Source organism: Pteropus medius, unplaced genomic scaffold, assembly GCF_902729225.1.
Source record: "Pteropus medius unplaced genomic scaffold, Ma_sr-lr_union100, whole genome shotgun sequence".
NCBI lineage: Eukaryota > Metazoa > Chordata > Mammalia > Chiroptera > Pteropodidae > Pteropus > Pteropus medius.
Window position 1 is genome coordinate 3,075,210 of NW_024343732.1, and position 16,902 is coordinate 3,092,111.

At 39.3% G+C, this 16,902-nt stretch overlaps 1 protein-coding gene across 2 annotated transcripts in view; it reads right to left on the reverse strand.

The window, feature by feature from the left end:
* SLC18A1 (solute carrier family 18 member A1) overlaps positions 1-10,644 on the reverse strand; it is a 28,595-nt gene extending 17,951 nt beyond the window's left edge. Inside the window, exons 1-7 of one of the 2 annotated variants that reach the window (XM_039868004.1) lie at positions 10,538-10,644; positions 8,118-8,310; positions 7,350-7,525; positions 4,719-4,936; positions 2,690-2,937; positions 1,035-1,398; positions 369-427 (exon numbers count right to left, since the gene is read on the reverse strand). In XM_039868004.1, the coding sequence (XP_039723938.1) occupies positions 369-427; positions 1,035-1,398; positions 2,690-2,813 (547 nt within the window). In that variant the 5' untranslated portion in view covers positions 2,814-2,937; positions 4,719-4,936; positions 7,350-7,525; positions 8,118-8,310; positions 10,538-10,644. The remainder of the gene's footprint in view (positions 1-368; positions 428-1,034; positions 1,399-2,689; positions 2,938-4,718; positions 4,937-7,349; positions 7,526-8,117; positions 8,311-10,537) is intronic. The other variant, XM_039868005.1, reaches the window with a different exon arrangement.
* Between the last annotated feature and the right edge of the window lie 6,258 nt (positions 10,645-16,902).

A 16,902-nucleotide genomic window follows, 5' to 3' on the forward strand; every position in this document is an offset into this window, starting at 1 on the left:
GTTGCCCTTTACCTTTGCGTATCAAAATAATACAACCTCTTCCCAAGGGTGGGAGGTTTGTACTGAACTCACTCAAGGGATTACTGATACACACACACACACACACACACACACACACACACTAGCATACACAGTAAAATGGCAGACACAAGTTCCCCCAGCTGAAGGAAGTGAAGTGTCTGTTCCATAACAGAACATACAAATTTCAATTAGAACCAGTCACTCTAATCCCCATAGCAAAAACTTCAAAGCATTCAAATCAGCACCATATGCCACTTGGCTAACTTGACCCTTCTCTCTCCACTGCTGGGAACATGATAAAATCAAAGGTAAACAGTGAAGGGAAAAAAGGGAAGCAAATTACTTACTAACTGTGGAGAGAAACATGATAACAAAGCCAGCAAACATGGGAATGTGATACCCAATCCTAAAAGAGAAATAAAAAAAAAAAAGAGAGACTGTTCCAGTAGACATCCATATCTTTGGACTATATATTTTCATGTAATTGGGAAGAGAAATTCAGTTATTTGAGTACATAGGAAAACATGTCTCTGAATGGAGGTGTAGAGATGGGTTATGACATGTGAATGTGTATAAGCAAATAACGAAACATGCAAATTTACCCATAGACCAGGGCCAAAATATTCTTTTCTGGAAAGGATAGCCTAGTCAGAGCGTACGTCCCTCTGAAACGGCAGGATAATCCCAAACACAACTGCCAGTGCTCTAGACTGCAACAGGCCTGTCTCATTTCCACCCTCAACCCATTGGAGCCATGTTTCAGGACACATCAACGGTATACTTCTGTTCACTGATTCTCTCCCTGGTACTCAATACTCATTATATCACTAAGAAAATGTGAAGCCCATGGCATTCTATCCATGTCATGCTACCCTTTGGAATAACCAGCTTTCCAAACAGCTGACTGTCCTAGGGCACAGAAAGGTGAGTTTTTTTCTTTTCCCTTCTAACCTCCTTGAGGATATCTCAGCCCATCCTCTTATTCCTAAGCCCCTGAGCACCCACTGAGATACCTGTTGGTGAGAGGCCCCATGAACGGGTTGACCAGAAGCTGCATCAGAGCCTTCGAAGCGAACAGAACCCCGACCCGTACGTTCTCTTCCTCCAAGAACTGTGTGTCCTGCAGGCAGTTGTTTTTATGGGCTGAGAGGGCTCCAGTGACTGGAGGGGTGACGGTGCCGGAAGTGCCATTTGTCCATGCCATGCCCCTGGGCGCACTTTCTTCAACAGCCATGGTGTAGTTATCGAAGAAAGAGAAGATGGCGGAAAAGGCAGGAGAAGGGAGGGTGTGCCGGGAACTCGTGGCGGGGCCGAGGTCTAGAGAAGTGTTGACTTCTTTTAATTCTGTGGCATATAGGAAGGAGGGCACGATGGGCACTGGAAGTCAAGAAGGACAAGTCATGAGGGCTAAGAGCAGGTTGTCTTTTTACCACTAGTCGGTTCAGGGGCATTGCTATGGGGTTCAGAGTCACGCTCCAGGCAGGTGTCTAAGTGACGTGATATGAAGCCCATTGAAAGACTGTGCCTGCCCAAATTATCCTATTAGCTGAAGTACCAACCATTACACAATTGGTCCTCATTATTGGCTAATTCGCCTACCGGCTAAAATTTACCTGCAATCACAAAATCGATACTCGTGGAGCTATCATGATGTTTCTTGGACATACATGCCAAGACAGGAAAAATTTTGAGTCGCCAGATGCTCACTTTTCCAGCTGAGGTTGAACAAGGCGGGCTCTGCCTTTTAGTTTCAACTCTCATGCAGAGTTGGCAGAGCAGGGAGACGGGAGGAGCAGGTGAGTGCAGGGCAAGCAGCTCCAGCTCTGGGCCAGCTGGACAGTGCTTGGATCCCAGCCCTGGCACCTATTAGCGAGGCGGCCTCAGACAAGTCACTTCACACTCTGAAACTCGTTTTTTCTTTTGTAAAGAAAATAGAATCTACCAGGATGCATCGTTTTTAGGATTTAAGATTATAATCTTTATGGGACGTGAGTTTTATGTATCTCCCCTAGGAGCAATGATTCAGGATTGGCTCAATTCAGTGTTTGCAGTGTGACTTTACAAGGCATAACTACCACATATAATGAGAACTGATGAAGTTGGATTAACAATTTGTCTCAGAAAGCTTCTTGTTTAAAAGCATATATTTCACCCAAGAGGGACAAATTTTTAGCATCCATTTATCTACTGGCATAACCGAATGTAAAGAAAAGACTATCAACTTTAAAAAGCAGAGCTCTGAGGGAGTGAACCACCAGAAAGGTAGATATATAACAAGTTGGATATTCATATAAAATACGTTATTTTGGTAGACCAGAGGCTGGAGAGGCGACATAGTGAGAAGATGCCCACTCTTACAGAGGCCACTTGGAGTCCTGGGGAAGGCAGCATGGGGAGGAAGAAAGTAATGCCAATTCCGGCTCTGGTTGGCCTCTTTTTTGGTCAGATGCTCTGTGAAGCTCCTACTTTTTGAACTTCTTAGGCTTTCAGCGATGGTGAGCAAGCTTCAGACTCCATTTCTCGCCGTCTCTTCCATTTCCCGGCCACCTCTGTGTGTTTTCCAGTGTAAAAGGAAACTTTCTCCAGTCCATTCCTGGCTAAAAGCTAGCAGGGTGTGTATGACCCTGCCCAGGGCAGACCACCCTCAGCGCAGAGACCCCAGACGTACCCACCACAGTAAGCAGCATGTTGTCCAGGAGCAAAGCCACAAACACCACCACCAGCACCAGCTTCCGGGACTCTCTCCCCTCCTGCAGCAACCGCCGAGGGGCGTCTGAAACCGCCCTGAGCATGGTGAGGACTGGGCTGGGCCGTCTCTCCTCCAGGTTCTTAGGGAAGACCTGTTACACTTATGTACAGGTCTTCTGCAGCCTTTACAGAAGAGGGGAGAAAGTCTGCCCAGGCCAGTGAGACTCACTATTAAAATAAAAAGTACAAGGAGTTGCAAGTAGTAGGATGATATTTGGAAATTTATCAATGCCTTTGTCTCTCTCTGTTCACTTCTTAAATGTCTTAATAACTCTACCTGGTTGCCAGAATGCCTTCCAAGTAAGCACCGCTCACCCGTTTTTTATATCTGGAATCCACTAGCACATTATGAGGATTCTGGAGATCACCTAACTTTTTGTTTCTCAAATGTCAGATGTTTGTCCATCGCCTCAATGGTTATGTCATATCTGAGGACTATTGTACTATTATTTACTTAATCTTATTCTCTAAATCTACTTAAAAAAAACTGGAAAAGTTGTTTAAAAAAAATAACTGTGTGCCATGCCAATAAAAAATTATGGTTTATATCTATGTATCACTCAAAATATCTCATGTACCACAAGTGTGATTCATGCTGCCGATTGAAAACCACTAACCTAGACTAGCCCTTTTATGTTGCCGATGAGAAATCTGAGACTCGAGGCTGGGAGATTTGTCTCGGGTCACAAAACCAGAGTCAAACTGGAATGAAAAGCTCTATAACTTGCAGGATTGTACTCCACCATCGTCCCGTGCTCTGTGGTACTAGAAGCTCTCCTATTCTTCTGTTGAAACTATAAAGCCCTTCTCAGAAAGGTGTGTCGCTCTGCATAAATGAAATATTAACTTTCAAAGTTAGTTTTCTACTTAGGATTTCATGTCATTAGTCAGCATTAAGTAACAGTATCTTGTTAAACTTCAGGTAGTAACAGTTTCTGGCAAGAACTTAATTTTCTTTTATATAGTTTCTGCTACTGTATCTATAACACCAATTATATAAATTTTAAAATAGATTACTGCCACTAAATACAACAGGCTCTAAAAATTGTGTATCCTTTGATTTGGTAACTCTGCTTCTAAGAACAACCCTAAGGAAATGATCTGAAATGCAGTCAAAGATTTATGTGCAAAATTATGAATTGCCAAATTATTTATATCAGTGGAAAAAAAAACCCACGTTAATAGTGGAATATAAACAACTCTTAAAATCATGTTTTAAAATAATATCAATGATTTAGAAAATACTCAATACAATGTTAAGTTTAAAAAAGATATCAACCGTATTTATAGTTTGACCTTAATTATCTAAAAAGAAATTTATGTGTACAGTTTTAAAAGACTAGAGAGATACCTACCCAAATATCAGCTATTATAATCAATGACTTAATTATCTTCTTTTTCCTTTTCTGTAATTTCTAAATGTTTTATAATTAACTACATTCATAACATAAGTAAATAATGTTAAATGTTTATCACTGGGGTTCAAGAGTCAGCCTCAACTGTTGAAAGTATCTCAAGCACCGAACTACTCTATTCTGTTGTAAGACCAGGGTTGGAAAAAGAACATTGTCCATACTGAGATTCTAAGTAACCAAGAGTCCCCAGTGCACCAAATCCCCAGATGTTTAAATCAGAAAATATACACAATCATTTAAGATCCTTCATTTTTCTGTATAAAGTATTTCTAAATATAAATTTCTAAATAATAAGTAAAGATACTTAAAGTAAAACAATAGAAAACTAAAAAATGCAAAATGGAATACAATAAGTACTTTAAAGACAGACCAAAGAATGAACAAACAAACCAAATCAAACTAACCAATCAACCAACAAAAACAGGAATTTGTCAACAAATCTGTCATAAACTTTATGTTAGAATCAAAATTTTCTGTTGAGAGACACAGCTTACAAGGAAGGATTAAATTTGTCTGAAGAGAGAAACTTCTTACCTTAGAGCCCATCTTGTGTGAGGTACTCAATGAGATATTGGCAGCTGTTAGCAGTTCAGCGGGCACTCTGTTCTCTGAAGCTGGATGTGCTGATGGATTTATTGCCACCTGTTATCTGAGAAACCATGTGTGCCCTTTGTTCACAAAAATTTAATTGGAACCTCCAATAGGTTTCATTCAGACCCTTAGCTCCCTGCGTCAGAGGCAGGAAGGCAGGACTGGAGAAAATAAAGAGAGGAGAAATTATCCTAAGCAAAGATGCACTGGGCTGCGCTGGTTTCCATCTGTGCTTATTTAGCATCAAACTCTTTAACTCTTGCATGGGTCTGAATACAAATTAGAATACAAAATGGAACCAGAGTGCAGTTCCTGTCCCTTGTTACTTAGTCAAAGAGGCTCCTTTTACCCTAATTGTTTTCTGGAAAGAAACAAATCTTTGAACACCCAGAGGACCAAAAAAAAAAAAAAAAAAAATCTAAGCATGTTGTTCTCAAGCCATAAAAATCCAACACCTATGGCCTCTATAAAGGTTTGGATTTTGTGCTGCCATCTTCACATCCCAATACTAGCTCAATACCTGACCCAGTAAATATTTCTTGGATGGATAACTGGATGGATGGCTACGTGAGAGAGTGCAGCTCATTGTGGGATCTTGGAGTGGCACTGTAGATCTATATTTTTCTGATATTGAGTCATCAGTGGGGCAAAGACCATAAACAATTTACAAAAGAACAAATACAACCAATGAGCAAGAATCGCTGTAGAAGTTTCCTAACTGTGGAACTGGTAGGACCCTCCTAATTGTATGAATTAACCTGGGGACTTCCACTTTAGGGCTAATAAAGAAGGGAAGAACTTTAAAGGCAATCTGGAAAGAGAAATAGGGGGAGGAGGCCAGGACACTAGGGGAGTGTAAGAGTTTCTTATGGCTGCTGTAACAAATTACCACAAAATTAATAGCTTAAAACAACACGTATGTATTATCTTAGAATTCTGGAGGTCAGAAGGCCCAAGGTGTTGGCTAGAGCTGCAATCTTTCTGGAGACTCTAGGAAAGAATCTGTTTCCTTGCTTTTTCCAGCTTCTAGAAGCTTCCTGCATTTCTTGGCTGGGGGCTCCTTCCAACTTCAAAGTCAGCAGCACAGAATTAACTCTTACTCTCAGTTAGCAACACCCCACTCCTAGACTCCTGTCTCCCTCCTTCACTTATAAGAGTTCATGTAATTACCTGGGCCCATCCAGATATTATGGGATAATCTCTCCATCTCGAGATCCTGAACTTAATCAGATTTGCAAAGTCTCTTTTACCAAGTAAGGTAACATATTCACAGGTTTAGGTGTGGACATCTCTTGAGGGGCATTGTTTGCTTTGTCTACCCCAAGGAGCTTGGCATGCTGGCCTCTTTACACACCCTGTGGCCTCGGACTCTATGGAGAGAGTGGGTTAGGGCCAAAAGATGGAAGAGCTGTAAAAAAGACTTTTAAAAGATTCTGGGCATAAGAAAGTGTCCTGTTTGAAACCCAGGTGACACGTTGGCCACCATGCTCTCCACTCTAAGTGCAGTTCTGGTGCTCTGAGGGCTTAGGACAGCCACCAGCAAGGCAAAACTGTGCCTAGCAGAGAACACCAGCAGCTGAGGGCTGGGTAGAGCACCTCCACAGGGAAGAAAAAGTGTTCTGAGATACTGCCCAAATGGGAGTGCCCCAAATAATTGGAAAACCATGGTTTAGGGGAGCAGAGAACCTGAGAGAGCAGGCACAGGCTGAGAATCATCATACTTTGGGCATTAATAGAAACAACTGCAACCATAATAATAGCCATCATTTATTGAGCACCTTTCTAATATATACATATATATTATATATATATGTTTCTAATATATACAGGCATGTTTCTAATATATACATATATATTATATATATTATACATTATATATATTTCATTCAACTGTAACCATATTAGTAGTCACAGGCTAGCCAAGCCTAGGGTGCTCTCATGAATATCCATCACTATTAATAATCAGAGTGTTGTCTACTAAACAGGAATGAGCTCTTATCTTCCTCTTGTTTAATTTTTTAATGTATAAAAAACAAAAACGCTGGTGTGAGTATGGTGAATAGAAATTTGTATACACTATTAGTAGCTATGCAAATAGATACAATTATTTTAGAGGGCAATTTGGTTTTCTATCTCTTGTCTTTTAAGTCATAAAACATTTATACCTTTTTAACCAGTAATTTCACTTCTAGGAATCTATTCTCCCCCCAAAAAATAAGCAAAAATTTGGGGGGAATATCATGGGTACAAAATTATTATTATAGTAGTTAGGGAAAAATTGGAACTATGTCAAGTATCGAAATGTTGAAAAATATTTAAGTACATGGGCTTGAAGGACTGTCATGTTACTACTAAAACAGAGGAAAAAAGATTATTGAGAAGAGTACAAATCAATCTGGAAAAAATTATATATGTATATACGTAGATGTTATAACAGGAAGTGAAAAGGTAGGATATTAAACTTTACGCACATTCGTCATGCACATTTGCCAAAAGGTGAAAGCAACACAAATGAGCACCATTTGGATGAATGGAGAAACGGAATGTGGACTCAGCCTTAAACAGCGGACTCACCCTTAAAAGGGAAAGAAGTTCTGACATATGCTATGAAATGGCTGAATCCTGAGGTTATTATAATTAGTGAAATAAGCCAGAGATAAAAAGATAAATACTGTACGATTTCACTTATCTGAGGTATCCGGAGTGATCAAATTCACAGAAACAGAAAGTAGAATGGCGGTTTCCAGGATCTGGGGAGAGGAAGAAATGAGGAGTTGTTTTATGGGTTTAGAGTTTCGGTTTTGCAAGTTGAAAAACTTGTGGAGATCTGTTGGTTACGCAATAATGTGAATAATCTTAATACTAGTGAACTGTACATTTAAAAATAGTTAAGACAACAGATTTTGTGTTATTTATATTTTACCACAATTAAAAACGTTTTAAAAAACTTTGTGTAAATTGTAATTATATACCTATAAAAGCTCCATATACATTGGACAAATACACCTAAATTATGCTAGTAGTTGTGCTAAACGGCAAAATAATGGGAGATTTAAAGTTTTATTGTTTACATGATAGTGGAAAAAATTTTAAAATAAAACATCACCAGTAAAAAGTCATAGCTCTGTGTCCATGTATAAACTAGTGGACCCCCAAGCCCTTGATAAGGACTAAATAATTTCCTGCCAGAGCAGGATGCTGAAAGCAATTGGAAGTTTGAGGCTCTTTGACAGTGGTTCTGTTGTCACTCCAGTGGAAGAGGCCGGCACGTAGCATCATCAGACAAATGGCTTCGCCCACCCCGCCTCGACCAAATAATGTGTGTAACCTAATTACACTTACCTTTGGCTGTGGCCGACGGGGCTGCCAGAGTAGATGGTCCCGTGGCTCAGACCTGGGGGATGCTTTTGTTTCTCATTGCTTCCTGTTTCTCTGGCTCTTCAAATTCTTAACAATCAATTCAGACTTCCTCTTATATCAAGCATATGTCTGCTTAAGCCTTAGACTGGAGAGGTTTAGTTTCTGTCATAGGCTTCTGAAAAGAAGGCCAGGAAGGTGTCACTCTATGGCTATGATCCACATGGCATTGTGGACCCTGAGGGGGTGGATCTGTGTCCAAAAAGGTAGAGAATTACTGGGTTTGATAAAATGAGGGAAGAGCTTGCTTCAGGTCAAGGGAAATGGGGTGCTTTAAAAACCAAACCCAAAATAATCTGGAACCTCATTGCACTGTAGAGACACAGGTGGCAAACTCAGCAATAAATCAGTAGACTGGAGCTTAGGAAAATTCATACCCCCGCCCCCCACCAGCATCCCTTTGCCTCCATGCTCTTAAGGAGATAGCCCTGCTTGTGGAGGTAGCAGACTCAGAGTTGTTTAAAGCCAAAGAAGATGTAGAGTCTGCCTCGGAAAGATGGGACATTCCTTATCCCTAGAGCCAGGTCCCTTCAAACTTGGTCTGGGTGTCCTCTGGCCAGGGCTACCAGAGGGAGCCTGCCACTGTCCCATCTCAAAGCAGAGCTCGGCAGTAGGTGGCCCTGATAGGACTTGCCCTTGGGGTGCTCTTCCGGCTGTTGCCTGTCACCTGCCACCTCAGTCATTTCCTATGTGTCCTCAGCACAGGCCTGACTCATGTGCACACTCCTGCCCATCTTGTCCTTTCTCCCTGCTTTCAGCCTCCTTCATCTCTGCTGCCCCAGTGAGGTCCCTCCTTCTTTCTAGTTCTTTCCTGCTTCTCAGCATGTCTTTTCAAAAGTCCTCTCTTACTATCAAGTTTCAGCTCGGCCATCATCCCCTGGTTATCAAAGTGTACCCTCTCTGCCTAGTTTGACCCAAGCCTTCTCTGCTCAGGAAATGCAGCCCCAGTGACATTCACCAGTAGCTGCCCCCACCCCCTTTCTTCCAGTACCCACCTTGTTGGTTAAAAAGGAGACTGGCCAAAAGCCAGAAGCAGAGATATAATTATGACACTTGCGACATTTTTCTTTGAATTGCAGTTAATCTGCTTCTAGCCTGTAAGCTGCTTAAGGGCGGGGTTTTATCCTACTCATCTCTATTCCACACAGTACCTGGCATCTTGCCCAGCAGAGATGCTCAATCACTATCTGTTCTTGTTGATGATGATGATGAACATTCTTGCCTCTGAGCATCATGTAAGACTGGTGGAAGTATTGGAAGCTCTGAAGGAGACTTGCACTTTCCCAGAACCTCATTGTTTAAGAATAGAAATAAATTAATTCCACTTTCCATTTGGAATTCGGCTCCCAGACCTACCCATCCTTGAGTGCGTGAGCGCAATTCCACTAGCAGAGTTGAAGGTTTTGAAATCTACCGCTGAACCCTGGGATCTTAGCTTCAGCCATGGCTCTTTATTAACCTTAATTTATGGACCAGAGGTGGAAAATCTACCATCCCACAAACCACTGTGCTGGGTCAGAGGGCCTGTGGGGACAGCCATGACTTCAGTGGAGTATGTAAGGCCAGTGGTAATGTCTCTTAAGAACAAAAGTCATTTAAAAAAAAATATCTTTCAATAAATATAAGGGAACAGAAAGCACATGAATTAGCAGGGTTTGGGCCCCGGTTCTGACATTCACTAGCTGTGAGAATGTGGACAAATTACTTGATTTCTCTGTGCCTCAGTTTGCTAACTTACAGAGAGTTCTCGTGAGGATTCAATGAGTAAATTAACAATAAGCATTTAGAAGAGCATCTGGCACATAGTATGCATATAATAGTAGGTCCTATGCACTTATTTATCAGAAAAACAGCAAAATGTTGACTCTGCTGTGACTGGACTCTATTTGTTGGGGAATTTCCAAACACTAAGTTCCCTAAAATAAATTCCTCTTCTAAATGTAGTCTCCACCACGAACTGCTTCAGAGCTATTACTTCTTGTTAACCATGAGAATTTACTCGCCTTGCTCAAGACTCACATAGGACACCCATTGCTGTTCCTCTAATCCAAATACCCCTCCTCCAAATTCTGTCTAACTGAAAAGATCCCCCTTTCTGTGGAGACCACCCTGACCAAAGCCAATCCTAGCTAACCTTTCTCTTACCAGTTAGACAATTCAGGATGTTATTCCATGCTGTTTTGCACGTTCTCTGTCAAATTATGGGTCTTCATCTTGTCACCAAAATATAGCCTTAGCTCCTCAGAAATAACATATTTTACAGTGATGTCACCTTTACTTTAAAGATGCGACAAAGGCACGAGAAACTGTCTGCCCGAAGACACAGCTCAGTTTAATGCACTTACCACTTGAGAGTGGGGACATGTTTCTAGTCCTTCCAAGGCTTTCCGGTGCCAACCTTCATGCTGAGCTCATTAGTGCTCACTCAAGAGAAAAGGCCACTCAAGCTTTCACTGCACTCTCAAATGAGCATCTTGTATGTAAGCCAGGAAATGAGGCCTTTTCTGGCAATGGTAAGATTCAGACATTGAGACAGTATATGACAACTAGAGCTGGAAAGTAGAGATGGTCCGAATTAAAACAAATCCCTAGAATTTTTCCTGAAAATCCAGATTTCTGAGCCCAGCTTGTCCCTACGTCATCTTTGACACCAAAGAAGGGGCTTCAGGCCTTGGATTCTCACTTCAGAGGATCAGAATCCCCTACCTGTCTTAGAATTAGTTTGTTCTTCCAATGTTTCCCTAGATGAGGATTGAATAGACCATCTATAATTATCCTGCATTCAGAAAAAAATCTCCCAGACTTTTCAAGTGCGTACACAAGGGACAGAGCCAGAATGAGGCAGTTATGGAGAAAAAGAAAAAAAAAAAATCACGGTTTGAAGTCTGGAAAGGTTAGAGTGAGTGTCTTGCTCCAGAACGTGGGGAAATCACTTTACTTTCCTGAGCTTCGGTTTTCTCTTCTATAAATTGGAGGGTTACCTCTAGGTGATCCCCGAGGTCTATTCCAGGTCTAAAAATCACAAGCTAGTCTTAGAAGGAAAAATAATGAGTTCTCATTGAGTGTTGACTCTGCGTCATCTGTCACTACTTTCTTTGACCCAGATTCCTTCCAGAACGTTTCATTTACCTAATTGCATGCATGCTTATTTACAACTAGTCAAACCTGCTGCCTATTACAATGAAAACTGTACTATTTTAAACAGAAGCACCTTAATAGTCCTCATTTATTTCTGATTAAAAAATATGATGGATGCTCATGCAAAATAAATTTTGACAAATCATAAGGAATATAAAACATCCCATAAGTCAGAGGTACTCACTGTTAGCATCTGTATATATTCCTTTCCAATATATTCTGTGAGGGTATGTGTACACACACAAATAATAGAGATTATGCTGTGTGTGCTATTTTATATACGAATTTTTTACTCAATACTGTATTGTACAATTGTCCCCATGCTTAAAATAATTTTGTTTGTCTTAGTGTCTGAATAATATTCCATCAAAAAATGCATCTGCATTTATCCAGACGCAGAGGGAGCTGAAGTGAGAGCCCAGGCTCAGGCTCTGACCTGGTATCTGCCCGAAGCCCCTTCTCCAGGGTCAGAGATGACCTGGGGACAAGCCCGGCTCAGAAATCTGTGATTCTCAGGAAAAATTCTAAGATTTATTCTAATTTGGATCATCTCCACTTTCCCACTAGTTGTTATGGCGATGTGCCTATACTGTCTCAATGCCTAACTCTGACCATTGCCAGCGTTTATCCTTTTTGTTTAGAACATCTGGAATGAGAAAGGGCTGTCATGATCTGGCAACAAAAGAAAGTCTTTGACAAAGGGCACCTGGAGTTTCAAGGGCACTTCTTCCAACTTCACATTGCAAGGCGATGAAACAGCACCTGATAAGGGAACTTACAGCAGTTGGCCTTTTCTTGGGTTCATAGGTTTAAACATTTGCAAGGCTTGCTCTCCAGTAGCTGTTGCTTTGATCATAGGGAGCCCTCTGCTGTTCCCTTTCTTTCCACAACACATCAGTGACCCTAGTGACAAAGAAAGTAATATGGAATAAAACCAGAGATCTCAGCTTTCAGAAGGTCAAAGTATAGTTTTCAGCCTATAAAGCTCACTTTGCATCTGATGGTCAGAATTAGAAAGCAGCCAACACAACAACATAGAAATTATATATACATAAACATATACATACATACACATACACATATATATGAATTAATTAATTTCCTCACCTATCTCATACTGGTTTATGCCTTGTTGCACGGAAATATAAAAGCCTAGTTATTTAATCTGCTGTGGTTTGTCTTCATAATGTTTTCCTCGACCAGAATTTTCCAGCAAATGAAGAGAGATGCACATTACACGGAGAAAATTAGGTCACTGGCCCCAGCTTTTCTTTCCCTTCCCTTCTGAAATTTTCTTCCCAATAACCATTTGTAACAAAAGAAAAGTGTTTGCATTTCTGCCCGAGATGTTGATTTCTGGAAGCCTTCTTTTAAATCCTTGAGAACTATGACCTGAAATCTTTCCAGCTGACAAATGCAGACTAAGAGACAAAAGGAATTGAGGATTGGCCCAGGGCCACTTGGGCTGGTGGTGACTTGAATCTCATATTCTGAACACATTCCCTACTGCTGGGGCCACTCAGTCTTAGCATTTCCTTGGGGATAAAGTAAGGATAGGATTTTAAGAAATAATAGGAAGACAATAACTAGCACACCATCTGAGTAGGGTGAGTGTTCCTTAGGAAAAACACCCTCCATATGAAAATATAAGATTGATGGAGAACTGTTTATCTTAAGAAAGGAGTAACACATTTTCATTCCTCTAATAGATATTTATTAAGTGCTATGTGCAGTGACCTTGCTGGGTACTATATACAGAAGACACAAGAAATTGATAAGATATAGTCCCAGCTTAAAACAAACTAGTCAGAATATGTCATTTATGAAAGCCCTTAGAAAACAGCCTGACACATAGTAATTAACATGGAAATGTCTGATCAAGCAATCCATCTATCAAAATATATAATAATAACGCTAGTTAAAACATATTTAGCCCTTACTACGCCAAATGCTTTGCATTAATTTCTTTTAATGTTTATAAGTTTATGAAGATACTATTATGACCCTCAGTTTGCAAATAAAACGTAGAGGGAGTAAGCAAACAAATAAGGTTTTGTTCAAGGTTGTAGAATTAATAAAATCAGGACTTAAACTAACTGAATGGCTCCAGAGCTTCTTAACCACAATACTGTATTCCAACCCCTTCTCCAGGTGATGCTCTCTATGTGATTGGATGTGACTTTGGATATTTAGTGTCTATTTTAGAAGAAAAAAAGACACCCCCCAAAACTGCATCATCAGTTATTTATATCACTACATAGTTCTGATTTTTATCAGCGTACAAAAAAGTGTTTTACACTATTGCAATTGGTCTATATCTGTGTTTGGCTCTCCTCACTCAATATTATTTTGTATAAGTAATTCCATATACTTAAATTCTACTAGCTATATATCATATGCATGTCAGTACCAATTAAATATAGAAGTCTGGTTCAGTTCACTATTGTTAGCTATTTAGGTTACTACTTCATTTTCACTATAGTGAATAATAGTATTGCCATAACAAGCTACTATATAAAAACATATTCCTTTGGTTAATAATCCTATTATTGAGGTTACTGAATCAAATTATTGCATCAAACATGATGAACAATTTTATGATCCCTGGTCCATACCAGATGGCTCTCCAGAAGGACCGGCCAATTTACAAAGCTAAGAGAAATGTGTTGGTGCACCTCTTAGTCCTTAACTCTACCAGCACTTAAAAAAAATCAGTTGGTTAGTATTGCGAATTGAACAGATACAGTAAAAACTCATGGTTGTTTCAGTTTAAATTTATTATCAGGAAAACTAAAAATTTTCCATAATTTTCTACCTGTATTTTTTATGTATAAAAATATGTTTTATTTGTTGTTTTTCTTATGTAGTAAGAGAATATATTTTGAAAAACTTGAGGAAAAGTGTTTAAAGATTAATGCTTTAAATATCTCTGAGAAACTCTCATGTTCAATATCAGCTGACTAAATTTTGAGTGACCTGCACTCTACACAGATACTATCATAAGACCCCAAGAAATTATAAAGTACAAATAATTGTAATTGTCTAAGAAGTTGGAGATGGTACCAAGTAATACCACTCGCTATCTGACACTATCATATAGAAATTTGACACCTCATTCTATAAATGGAAATACCATTTTCCAATTACTTAATGCTCCTTAGCTATTTTTTCTTCGAGCTTCAGACCCTTTTGAGAATCCAATAGAAACCTATGGGTCATCTCCATAGAAAATGCCCATTTGCCTACATTCTTCATAAGGTTTCAGATTGTCATAGGCCCTCAGTTAATGACCCACTAAGGTCATTAAGGACTCATTCTCATGGGTCCCCTTGTTTTACACAATCTTGGCTTATCTCTATTATTTTTTTTTCCTCCAAAATGTTTCTCATAACTGCATTCTTCTTTATATCCTCATTGTCAATCTTTTGTTCTATTTCAGGTTGTAGATAGAAACAGCAGAGGAGAAAAACATAAGTGGACAGCTGCCAATGCTGTCATGACAGTGATGAGTTCTGCGATAGAAGATCAGAGCTCTATGGAGGTGTACTGCAGGAGAACCATCCTTCTAGTTTGAGTCATCACTGCTCACCCAGACAAGTAAAATAGCTTCCTAACCGGTCTCTCAATGTCTCTCTTGCCTTCTGCTCTAGTTCATTTTTTTTTTTTTTTGCTCGGCAAAACAAGATGTCTTTTAAAGCCCAATCAGGTTATTATTCTTTGGTAAAACTCTCTAATCACACTAGGAATAAAATTCAAACCCTATCCAGAGCTTCCAAGGCCTTACTGACCTGGCCTAGCCCTCTCTTTTACTGCTCTCTGCTTAGCTTAATCCCTTCTAGCCCTACTTTCCTTCTGCTTCAGGAATTTCCTACTTATTTTTACCCCTACCTGGATAACATGTACCCTGAAGCTTCCCATGACTTTCTTTCTCTTCATTTAGGTCTCAGAGGGTTGAGAGGGACATTCCCTGACCACATCATCTAAACTCTTCTCTCCATTCTGATCACTCTTTTGCCCCTCACCCTGTTTTATTACTTTTCATTACACTTGTCTCTATTAGGCACTTTATTAATATGTTTGTTTCTTGACTTTTCTTCTCTTGTAATGCTGTGAGGACAGAGACTTTGTGTATCTCTAGGACTTAGAACAGTACCAGTACACATAATAAATTTTAAAAATATTTGTTCAATAAATGTTGGGATTAATACTTTGCTTATGTACTATATAGATCATAATTTATTTCTGCTCACAGAATAGAGTAAAAAAAAAACTTTTAAAAAAGAATCTTACTCCTAAAATAAAATGATAAAAGGTGTAACAATAGCTAACAGTCTGATATTCATATCTAAAACTTATCTATTGTTGTGAAAAATTAGCATGAGAAGACCAGTATTATAATTTTCATTAAAAAGCTGTCATACATTGCATTTGAAAAAATAACAGTGCAAATAGATACTAGAGGATCAAAACAACATAGAAAGATTATTAAATTAAAAGTAAAAATATTTGTCATATACATTGACACACACAGGTTCATGTAATTTTCCTAAGGATAGATTAAGGTCCTAGCAATAAGAGTCTGATACTGCCAAATTGCTCATCTAGATACCATACCAATTACACTTTTAGCAATAAAATGTGAAAATTCTTATTTCCTTATACTCTTTACAACTTTGGACATTAGTTAAAAATTGTAGTCCCTCTTGTGAATTAAAACAAAATGGTGTTACACATTGTTTTGCTTTTCTTTTTTCTTTTAATTACAAGATATACCAAATAATGCTCAATCTTACTCAAGATTAAAGAATACTTGCTTCGGTGGTGTGGTTTAAGAAGGTTGTGGGCATTTATACCAAAGGGCATGGAAATGACACACACCTAAAATAGATTTTAAATAACTGAGTGATGCTCATTTCATGTGTAATATACCACCATTGCATACAGTTCAATCACTAAATTTTTCACCTATGTAAAAAAGTTTATTGTTCTTCATTAAGCATCTATCTTCCCATTGTATCACAATGGTCTTTTAATGGCCCAAAACAATGGGTACTTGTAGTGCTCCTGTTACTTGTCTTCTCTTTGGTTTTTGGTATTATACAATTACCCCTCCTTGAAATGTTCTCTTCTTTTTGCTTCTAGGACATGTGTTTTGGGTTCTCTCCAACTTCAATATTATTCCAAGTTTGAGGACAGGATATCTTCCTTCATTCATCCCCTAATCTTAATGATCTCTTAAAAGTTGGTCTTTAGCATCTTCCCACAATACACACAATTTCTGTTTTATCTTTTATTCCCCAAATCATATTACCAATATGATGATAAGTCACAAATTTTTATCTCAGCTCATTCCAGTATCATCTCCCGGGATATTTACCTATATAGCCCAATAGGAATCTCATTCTGAACATTCCGCAGGAAACTTAAACAGATCTCCAAATAATTAACTTTTCTCTTTTTCTCCTGCACCACCAGCAAAGTTCCTCATTTCCTTCTCCACTACAATCAGTTCAATCACTGAGGCCCCAGGCCTGGGAGATGTCACTTTCCACAGCAAGCTAGTCATTCTTGC